Raw genomic sequence first — 11,151 nt, forward strand, 5'->3', positions numbered from 1 at the left:
AAAATAAATAAATAGTACCAACCTAAACAGCCCTCTAAATACCTCATTCTCCTATAGTTGTTTGACTCATCCAGCCCATTCATTCTATAGGTTATAGTTAGGATTAGGATTATAGTTATGATTAAGGTTATGGGATTGTTCTAGTTATGATTTGCGGAGGTTTAAAATGGATGACTAGAAATTAGGCTCCTATAGGTCGGATGGTTAGGATTATGATATGGAGATGGCTTCTTAGGAATACGGGGGTGGGCGTGATTTTTTAGCCCAGGATAATGCGCCCCGCTTCTAACGTGAATTGTGGGCAAAAAGCGTTAAACTCTGCCGACAATTCACGTTAAATTGGGGTGCATTATTTTATTTTTTTGATGACGTAGGATGTCCCCACCCCCTTCGGGAGTAGGACTAGTCTCTACGGATACACGCAATGACACACACACCACGTGTATCAGGTAAGTCGGAGGTGGGATTCGAACACTCGTGTCAACAGGGAGCATACCCGTGACTTTATGCCGAAGAGCCGACTGCCTCGGTGTGTTAAATTGGGGCGCATTATCCATCGAATAAACTCGAATTTTGCACCATGGTCCAACCAAAAATAAGTCCCCACATATGGACGGTCAGGATCGTCGGATCGTACAGCTCTACGAGTATTACATCTTGATGGCGGACTTTCCCCTTCCCTCCCATCACAACACCTGTGTGCTATCAAGAACCCTAACTTGATTTACAGAGAGAGAGAGAGAGAGAGAGAGAGAGAGAGAGATGGTGATTGATGACGTGGACGCCCCATCTCCTTCTTCTCAGTTTAGGTTTTTCTTCTTCTTATACAAAGATTCTATCTTTCTTTTCCAAACCATTTTTCTTTGTTTTGTTCATTTTCAACTTTTTGCAGTTCCTCCCGCCACTATTACATTGCTGTGGACAGACTCCAATTCAAAATGGTATGTCTTTCTTTCTCTATAAGATGCCCATTTCATTATTTTCAGATTTTTGTGCAAACCCTCATTCTTTCTTTTCTGTTTTCCAAATTCTATATCTTGTAGGAGGTGTTGATCGATCTTCTACGCGTTGCAGGCCAACGCCCGTCTCTGCCAATCGTACTGTGCGTCAGCTCTCGTGACGAGCTCGACACCGTCTGTTCCGCGGTCTCCAATCTCACATTCATTTCTTTGGCTTGTCTGGTACTTATCACCATTTGAATCCCTCATTATTCATTATTTCAATGTATAGTTTTAGGATTTTCTTTGGATGCTCGCCTAAATAACAATTTGGGTCTTCTTAAATAGCTGTTTATGAGTAAATTACCATCTGAAAAAGACCCAAATAGCCGTTTGGATGTGTGTATGAACTCTGAAGCATGGTTTTAAATTTCGACCGAAATAGCTGAAATGTTTTAATTTTGGCTACTAACGAAATGAAATCTACTTGGGTTCGATAAATTACAAGGTTTCGCCTGAAATTTGGGTTTTTGTTAATGTTTCGGTTGAAATATGCAAAACATGGAACTTAACTTTTTATTTTAAAAAAAGCATAGTTTTCGACAGAAACTCTCTGACAAAAACCAACTCCACTCACAAAAAAGATAAGAACAACAGGACTCCTTCAAGATATTTAAAAAAAAAAAAACAAGAAAAAGAAAAACCAGTGGCGAAGAATCTTATGTTGATTTTGGCCGTGATTTCATACCAAATGTATTTATAATTAAAGAAGATTTCAGCCAAATTTTGTGTCGAAACCGAATTGTTTCCATTTCATTGGTGACCTAAACCAAAACTGCCATGTTTTTTTTCCGAACAAGCATGATGCAATTTCTGTCATATCCAGGTAGATACATCTAGAGGCATCCATGAATGATCATACTTCTTTTAGATTTGTATCTTGTCCATTTTAATAGTCTTGACGGAAGTAAAATTCCGCGTATGCGGTATCCAAAAGATAAAAATTATTATGATATCATTAAAATTTACGCTTTCTATGCTGATTTTTGACATGTATATATATCTAATGTCTATCGTCTGTATGTTCTCTAGAATTTAAGGTATTATTCATTTTTCCATTGTTGCAGTACAGTGACTTGGCGGATGTTGAACGGGCATTGATAATTGAGAAGTTCCGTCAAGCAACCACCAATTGGAATCAAAGTATCAGTGTTGATCTAGGGAATGACAGTGAAATTAGAAATGAAGCACATAAGTCGCATGTCATAGTTATAACAGATGCATGCCTGCCCCTTCTTGCATCAGGAGAGACTCCTATTTCTGGCCGTGTTTTGATAAATTATGAGCTACCAACAAAAAAGGTACCATCAAGTTTAGGAAAACTGATTTGTGACTTCCTTTCTCAAATACATGATGATATCCGGAGCTCTTGTTATTTTTATTTTGTATTTTCTCTGATGAGTATGGCCACATTTATGTGGATTGCATTTTTGTATCACGTAATTTGTATCTTTTGTAAACTTCCTGTATAGATGTTTTTTTTTCTTTTTTTAATGATTACTATATTAATAAATAGCTTGATGACTGAGATGGTCATGGAAAAAGTTAAAAAGTACAATCAAACCTGAGTGATGCAAAATGCTATACTAAAATATACAACTCATACCCCCCCACCCCCCACCCCCACCCCACATCTCTCTCTCAAAAAAAAAAACAACCTCACATGAAAACCCTTCAAGGTGGAATTGAAATGACTGGAATCTCTCTCTGCTGACCCCTCCTGAGCAAGCACATCTACCTCCGAGTTTGCCGATCTCCACACCTTTCTGATTTATGCATTAGCATGTGCCCCTAATCTCCTTGATGGCATCTGCAAATCGCCAAGGAAATGCATCCCCCTTTGTCACTAATCTGACCACGTTGAGCAAGTCTCTGATGTAGTGCTATACATGGTGGTTCTGAATTTCACTCACAAAGGACCAATGTTGTTTCACAGCTTCACCATACTGGACCACTATTGAGCCTAGCTCTGTCTGCTCCCTGAACGATTCTCTACTACCCAAGCTGAAGCAAAGGTGCTGGGCTAAGGATTTAGGGAACTGAATTTTAATTTTGGCCTTCCTTCAAACTGGTTCCAAATTGTAATTTGTTTCCTCAATTTAAAGAATTTAAACTCTCGGCCATAACAACTTGTGCTTACAAAACATGAGATACCTACCATTTCAAAAAAAGAAGAAGAGAGATACCATTTCAATATGCTTTCACGTATTGACTCATACCTTCTTACAAACAATAACAAGACTGTATTCTCTCTCTTTTTCTTCATTTGAGTCCCCCAGGCATCTCGGTTGGGCCTTTTAACAAGCTCTAAGTAGCTGTTTATGATGTTGATGGGAATGGCTTAGACCTCCTTCAATGTTTATTTCTGTCAACTGGCTGTGAGTCTATGGTTAAATCCCCTTCCATCAATTCCAGATCTTTGTAGAGAGGAAGGCTTTCGATCTGTTCAGGCTGCTTCGGATCCTAGCTAGTGAAATCGATCCTCATGACTCGGATGATGTTTTTCCATTCTTATTGGAACCTTGAATCCTCAGATCTGGTTGCTCAGGCTTATAAATTTCCTCATATCTGAGTTATTTCCCAGTCAGCTATGGATCCAGAACTTCCTCGTTACATTTGCATTGGAATTAGAGAAAAATCGTATGACAATTGGCTAGAACACTGATGTAGCTAGAGAATTTAATAACAACTTCCGTAACAGAGATGATTTTATTGATGATAAGATGCTAAATTCAATAGAGGTATATGGATAGGATAGAAATTCAGTGATCCAGTTCAAATTGTGGGGACAAAAGCAACTCACCGAACTTCTTCAAAGTGCTAATTCCTTGCATGCAACAAGGAGGGTAAGTGATGGGAACCATCCTAGGGCTTATCTTCTAATTTTTAAGTGTCTTTTAGGTATTGTATATGCTCCTTAAGTTATAGGAGAGGTATGACGGTTATTTCCCATCAAAATCACTTATGTTCTTTGAGTTATGAGCATTCTAAATAGGTTCCACATATGTATTACGAAAATTTTAAGTCATTAAGTCATTAGAAGGTATTTTAGTCCCAAGTATTAGGTTTTTGTTTGGGGTTTTACCGTTTTAGAACTTTCTATTTCTCTTTATTTTCTTGTAAGTCATTAGAGGGTATTTTAGTCCAAACCAAAAGTATTAGGTTTTTGTTTAGGGTTTTAAAACTTTCTAGTTCTCTTTACTTTCTTATATATATATATACCCTCATGAAACTTTTTTTGAATGCTATAGAATGGAATTGATGCAAACCCTGAAGTTCACGGGTTATCTTTGAGAGCCTTAGGAGTTAAATTCAGCCCCTTGATAGTGGAGGGAGATTCCTCTGATGTCATCGCTTGGGCAAGTGGAGAAGCTTCTGGTCATTGGAAACTATCTACCATCATTTCGGAAATTCGGGACTGTTGCAAGGTCATTCGATCGAGTTTCTCACATATTTTAAGATTCATACAAAGCCGACCAGCTTTCTAATGCCAGGGTGTATACTCATTGTATGGAACAATTTTGGTCTAGCGCTGCACAGGCATTGTTGTCTGGGTTTTAGAATTTTATTGTATGTATTTCAGATTTTAAATAGCACATTATTTTAGTGATGGGCGAACACCTTGCCCTCTTCATCCTTTTGTAAAGCAATTTTCATTTAATAAAGTCACTTTTATCAACCAAAAAAAAAGGAAGGGGGGGGGGGTGTCCCGTTCAGTGGTTTTATTGTATCTTAAGAAGGTTTCACACCAGAGGGGCTTACTTTCTAACCAAGCTCGTCACGATTGTGCTCTGCAGTTCTATCCTCGTGCTCCAGGCATTTTTCCTCCATATCACGCTGGAGGTCACTATTAGCTGCTAGATTTATGGGAAGCACAATCATACCGCAGCCGAGTCTTAACATTGCCTTCAATGCCAATTAATAATTGTAGTTCTAGGCTTCCATCAACCTTTGTTTGCAGATGGGTGATCTACTGATGTAGGACTGGATTTCTCTTCCCGGTCTTATATCATCTTCACTCTCCACATTGTCCAAACTCCAAAGCTTCTGGGGTAGTTGACAAGGGTGATATACATCATATTTTTTTTGCTTCAGGATTCTTCTCTTTTTCTTACTTTGGTTCTTATGGCTTCTCCTCATCACCCATGTTGGTTTTGGATTTGTTTCTTCTTCCATTGGATCTGGTCTTGTTCTTGATATGCTTTCTTCATTCCTTTCACTTGTGATAACTAATTTTCCTCTCCTCTTGGCTTGTTACGCGTTGCTAGAATCAGAGAAGTGGGACTGAGAGTGGGAGTGGCAATAAAATATAGAAACTAGAGCTCCTTTTATGACCCAAATCATCTATTCTTTTCAGCAGCTGGAGTGACACCGTGGGTAGAAGATTTCTACAAAACTTATTCCATCAAGATTGGCCCATGAGTTTTTCTTCTCAATATTCAATAGATGCTTGGCAAGCTGGTTCTATCCATAATGGTTGCTGAACATATATTATTTGTATGATCCTTGGTGATATATACATGGAAAAACAAGAAGCAATATGCCGTCTTAATATAATGGAAAAGCAAATATAATGGGTCTATTTTTGTTGTTCTTTTCTACAATAGCATGTCTATCATCATCAATTCTCCGTATCAGTACAGTGAGTGCTATTCGAATTGCTTTGATTCTGAATAGCTATAAAATCACACACATTATAGTTGATTGTCCCATTATTCCGGCATTAGGTGTCTTTTACCATTTATCTTTCCAATGATTAAAAACCTTATAAATTTTCAAAAATGTTACCATGGCTCGAGATTGTAGTCTAGTTTTCAGGAGAAAAATCTTGTCTTGACTACACATGCATAAATGTTGGCTGACATGCAATCAAAGTTCATATATTAAATCATGACAACGTTAGATGTGTGTTGACTGTTGATATAAGAATTAAAGTAATCTTTTTTTCATCTATTAAATCGTGACAACGTTAGATGTGTGTTGACTGTTGACATGAGAATTAAAGAAACCTTTTTATTTTTCTTGTTTTTAAATTTTATATGTATATTATTTGTGTATAATCAATATGTATAGCAAACAGATGATATCTCCCCATGTATTTTCCATAAATATATTGTATGTTCCCTTGGCCTGCAGTTCTTAGCGTCCAAATGAATGTCTGGACTTTCCTCCCTCTCATAATGGCCAAAGTAATCTTGTTCTTGAAATAAAAAATCACTCCATTTTCAGAAGGTGGACAAAATATCAATCACATCACTTAAGTTCAAATCAGATCTGTACCATAAGCTGTCCACTGAAAAATGGTGGAACAAGATCTAGAGTAACTTATGCCCAGAACGCTTGATCCCAAACTGTGTTGCATGGATTTGGATTCGCGTGTCGGGATCCGACATAGATTCGGCAAACCCCCAAAAGTAGGATTCGGTAATTTTTAAATAAAATAAAATTTTCAAAATTAAAAATTTAAATATGTATATAAATGTGTACGTGTGTATGTATGTATGTATATGCATATGTATATATTCATGAAAATTTTGAGCGTGGAGTGTTGAGGCGAGTTTTATATTAAGAGAGTCGAACGAGGAAGGGGGTCAATGTTCTAGGGTCGAGGTGCTAGGATTTTTATTAAAAGAGTACAAGTTGTGCTTTCATATGAAAAAGTTAAGAAAACACGTTTAAAGGAAAAAATACATGATTAGCATTTTAAAAGAGACAACGATGAATCAGATTCGCCCGAAAAAAAACAAGATTCGTGCGGGATACGGCTACGACAAGAATCCGGGTGTGTCCCATGTGAATCCATGTCTGATTCGCATGTGGTGACATGTCAACAGGGATTCGGCATATGGGGGGGTGGGGATGCGGAGGCAAAGAATCCATGTAACATAGATCCCATTAGGACGGTTAATGTGTTTGCAGCTTATGTTTTGATTAGGATGTGTTTTATATATAATGAGGGTTTGCTAGCAAAACGGGATTTTGTTTGGAAGATAAAAACGAAATCCCATATTGGGACACATCCGCAAAAGCCAAGTGGGCCTGTATCCCCACAAAACGGGAAAAAAAAAACTGTGGAATTGACCAAATCGTCAGTCAATTCCACCTTCATCTTTATTTTCCAAACGAAGGTATAAGCATCAAATTTCTTATTTTAATCCAGCTGGTGCTTGCAGGAAACATATTTGAGGCGCATTTCAACTTGTTTGGCTGCAGGTTTCCTCTGAATCACATTAACAATTTATTCAATATTAACGACCATGAACATATTGGTGAATTTTATAAATATGTGCAGATGGGATTGTGATCAACATGGTTGTTGGAGGTGAAGTGGTAACCCTAAAAAGCATAGAGGAAAGCAGTGGCCTTGTTATTGCAGAGATGCCCATAAATGTAAGTTCATTCGTTGCTTCGTGCTAGCTCAGCTATGGAGTTGAAGAAACTGACCTGTGGTTGTAATGTAGATTTCTGAGATCTTATGAAGATATCAATTGGTCTTCTTCAACATCTGGTAAAGATAAGTTGCGTGGCTTACGTTGGATCACATTGAACATGCACCTGCTTGCTGGAATGGCCATTGAAGAAGCTGACCTGTGGTTGTTATGCAGATTTCTGAGATCTTATGAAGATATCAATTGGTCTTCGTCAACATCTGGTAAAGATAAGTTGTGTGGCTTCCGTTGGATCACATTGAACATGCACCTGCTTGCTGGAATGGCCATGGGACCTACTGATTTGGGAAGGTCCCTTTATTGATTTGATCCTCCCAAACAATTCTATGCACTTATTAAGTTCCTGGTTCTGTTCAAAGACATAATTTAGCTGATCCACTGATGCAAATCAATTTGCAGCAAAACATGAAAGGTAAACTAATGAAGAAAAGAGAACATACACAATATTCCCCCACTTCTTTTCTAGAATTACTGGTTGTCTTCTACTGGTTGTTTGCGTTTTTGCTACTTTTTATGATCAATCTATCATGTAAACTATGTTGGCCAATTTTTTTCTTCAGTGAAAAATATCTCCAGTCATTATCCTATTGTCTCTGACATCAATTTTTGCTTTCAGTGTTTCAAAAAAAATCAATTTTTGCTTTCTGCTGACTAATGTGATGAACCTTTGTGCTGTCCAAGCAATGTTAACTGTATTTGCTCTTTCAAATCCATGATCCTTATTGGTGAAAATCTATTGCTTGGTGGAATTTCGTCATCAAGGAGATGAACATTGACAAAATTTGTTGCTTGGGGGGTAATCATGACTTTTGAAATTTATCCTTGGCCTTTGAAGAAAATTACTTTAGAGATTTAGAGAAGAAATAGATGAACTTTTGGCAAAAGAGCATTTTTGACAAATAGGAAGTAGGGGAGATCTCGTTTCTAAGACCCAGGACTCCAAACAATCAATTGTTATCACCCTTGATCGAATGACTAGGATCATCTAATCATGATAAGACCAATGATAATTAGTTGGATGGTGATCCATTAGATCAATTGGCCTGTTCACCTTGCATAGCATGGTCAATGTAAGAATTCATTTCAATTTTTCCTTGTTCATCGATTTGTTCTATCTAGCAATCTAAGTTAATTAATTTATCTAATAATCTAATATTAGATCTATATTTAATCTGTTGGAATATGTAATAAACCTAAGGGCATAACGTACTTTGTACATATTTATGGTCTAATATAAATATATGAGTAAGGGGGAGATCTCTCCAACTTATTCATTTTTTCTCTCACACTCTTTCTCTCAACATGGTATCAGAGCCCTAGGGTTCGCGTGCCTTAGGGACCTCCATTGAAGACCCTTTGTCTTCTTCTTCTCCGTGCCGCCGTCATTCATCTCCATGCCCTAATTTCTTCCTAATCTTTTCTCCTTTTTTTTTTCTTTTTTTCTTTTCTCCTTTTCTCCCTAATCTAACCCTAACCTTAACCCATCTGCAAACCCCCCTCCTCCTCCACCCGTGTGAACTGCTCCCCTTTCCCCCTCTTTTGGACCTCTCGACGCCCCCATCCCCTTCCCCCCCTCTCGCTTGGGCTATATGTCCTATGTGTGTCCCCTGTGCAAGTCACTTTATAGTCTCAAGCAATCTTCACGAGCGTGTTTTGGAAGGTTTAGTGAGGCAGTCATGCGCTTTGGAATGAAACAATGTGGAGTGGATCACTCCTTCAGTCATCACTCTTCATCTGGGTGCATTCTGTTGATAGTATATGTTGATGTCCCCATCATCACAGGTATTCACGAGGCATACATCAGTTAAAAATTTTCCTGAAAAAAGAATTCTACACCAAAGATTTGGGTCATTTCAGGTACTTTCTAGGGATAGAGGTAGCTCGTTCTTCCAGAGGCTTGTCTTTGTCGTAGAGAAAATTTGTTTTGGATTTGTTAGAAGAGACAGGCATTCTTGGGGTCAAACCGGCATCTGCACCCATGGACCCTAATGTGAAGCTAGTTCCAGAAGAAGGTGATTTGTTAGGAGATCCTGGCAGATAGCGAAGGTTAGTTGGTAAACTGATATATCTCACAGTTACTCGACTAGATATTTCATATGTCATGGGAGTAGTCAGTCAGTATATAAGCTCTCCACGTACTTCTCACTGGACCGCAGGAGTCCAAATTCTTAAATATTTGAAGGGAGCTCCAGGAAAGGGATTGTTGTTCAAAAGACATAGCCATATGAAAATTGAAGGCTTCTCTGATGCAGATTGGGTTGGATCCCCAACAGATAGGCGATCCACCACAGGGTACTGTACATTTGTAGGAGGTAATCTAGTCTCATGGAGAAGCAAGAAGCAAGATGTTATAGCTAAGTCCGGTGCAGAGGCAGAATACAGGGCAATGGTACAAACAAGCACCGAGCTCATTTGGCTGCGCTCACTTCTATCTGAGATGGTTTTGGTTCATCCTCTCTATCGCAGCTGTACTGTGATAATAAAGCTGCAATATGCATTGCTATCAATCCAGTCTTCCATGAGCGCACCAAGCACATTAAAGTGGATTGCCATTTTTTTCATCAGAGAATCAAGAAGGGAGAGATTTGCACCATGTTTACTCGGTCAGTGGACCAGTTAGCAGCCGATATGTTTACAAAGTCCTTTCACAGGGCCAAATTGAGTGATATATGTAACAAGCTGGGAATGTATGATATCTACATTCCGGCTTGAGGGGGGAGTGTTGGAATATGTAATAAATCTAAGGGCATAACGGACTTTGTACATATTTATGGTCTAATATAAATATGAGTAAGGGGAAGATCTCTTCAACTTATTCATTTTTTCTCTCACACTCTCTCAACATAATCTATATACAATCTAACATTTGATTTATTCCTAACTGATTATTCAACCACTGAAATAACTAGAATACAAAATTAGATTTTGATAGCCACTGGATCCAAAGAAACTAGCATAGGTAAAAAGGGAAGGGTGGGATTTGGAAATAGAAGCTAACAAGGAAAGATTGATTCTAGAATCAGTTTCAACCATCCGGAATCACAGTCGACTGTGTATTTTTTTGAGTTGGAGAATCGACTTAGATTCCAGAATTGATTCTTGGACTGTGAACACAATTCTTGAGCGATTTTTTATTTTTTTTTCAAGAATTGATTCTGGGCATAAAATAGATCCTTAAAATCTAAAACAGATAGCCTCGCCTGAGAGTTCGAAGGGTGTGGGAATAACATTTTTATAAATATACTAGCTTTCTTGGTCCATGCTATGTATGGGTGTAAAATAAAAATGGGCCCACCCCATCAAGACATGAGGTGTAAAATGGTGGACCCCACCCTATATCGTGGTGCCTATACCATCAAAACATGAGGCAAAATGGTGGGCCCCACTCGATGTATGTGTTTGAGTAGACCTGGCAAAAAGTGACCCGGACCCGAGGGTCCACCCGGCCCGTCAAAACTGGGCCGGGCCAGGTGGACCTGCGGGCGCCCTTAGAGAAGTGCAAAAGGTTTTATTTTGGAACTTTTTTTTCCGTAATTGTCATAACTTTTGCTTTTTCTATGTATTTTTTCCATCATTGTCATAACTTTTCGTTTTTCTATGTAATTTTTTCCGTAATTGTCATATTTTAGAACATCTTTTTGGTTTTTTTCCCTTAATTTTTCTACTTTGGTTCCATTTTTCGGTAATTTCTCATTTAAAACTCA

At 38.2% G+C, this 11,151-nt stretch overlaps 1 protein-coding gene across 4 annotated transcripts; it reads left to right on the plus strand.

Annotated features, from left to right (window-relative positions):
- Window positions 1-463: 463 nt before the first annotated feature.
- Window positions 464-8,035, plus strand: LOC143889493 (initiation factor 4A-like protein). 4 transcript variants are annotated; one of them, XM_077393728.1, is made up of 8 exons: window positions 466-809; window positions 893-941; window positions 1,044-1,181; window positions 2,066-2,299; window positions 7,172-7,211; window positions 7,291-7,388; window positions 7,460-7,516; window positions 7,604-8,035. In XM_077393728.1, exons 1-7 carry the CDS (start codon window positions 763-765, stop codon window positions 7,475-7,477), a joined length of 624 nt encoding a protein of 207 aa, XP_077249843.1. In that variant the 5' UTR covers window positions 466-762; the 3' UTR covers window positions 7,478-7,516; window positions 7,604-8,035. The 4 variants fall into 4 exon arrangements, with proteins under 4 accessions (XP_077249844.1, XP_077249843.1, XP_077249842.1 ...); XM_077393727.1 differs by having other exon boundaries at window positions 467-809; window positions 7,460-7,506; XM_077393729.1 differs by having other exon boundaries at window positions 464-809; window positions 926-941; window positions 7,460-8,035.
- Window positions 8,036-11,151: the final 3,116 nt, after the last annotated feature.

Source organism: Tasmannia lanceolata, unplaced genomic scaffold (genome assembly GCF_043159265.1).
Source record: "Tasmannia lanceolata isolate RefF3 unplaced genomic scaffold, GAP_Taslan_0.1 ptg000013l, whole genome shotgun sequence".
NCBI lineage: Eukaryota > Viridiplantae > Streptophyta > Magnoliopsida > Canellales > Winteraceae > Tasmannia > Tasmannia lanceolata.

Coding starts and splice junctions, on each gene's coding strand:
- LOC143889493 (XM_077393728.1), top strand. CDS start 763: ATGGTGATTGATGACGTGGACGCCCCATCTCCTTCTTCTCAGTTTAG. Junction 810..892: donor TCTCCTTCTTCTCAGTTTAG/GTTTTTCTTCTT, acceptor AACTTTTTGCAG/TTCCTCCCGCCACTATTACA. Junction 7,212..7,290: donor TTCAACTTGTTTGGCTGCAG/GTTTCCTCTGAA, acceptor AAATATGTGCAG/ATGGGATTGTGATCAACATG.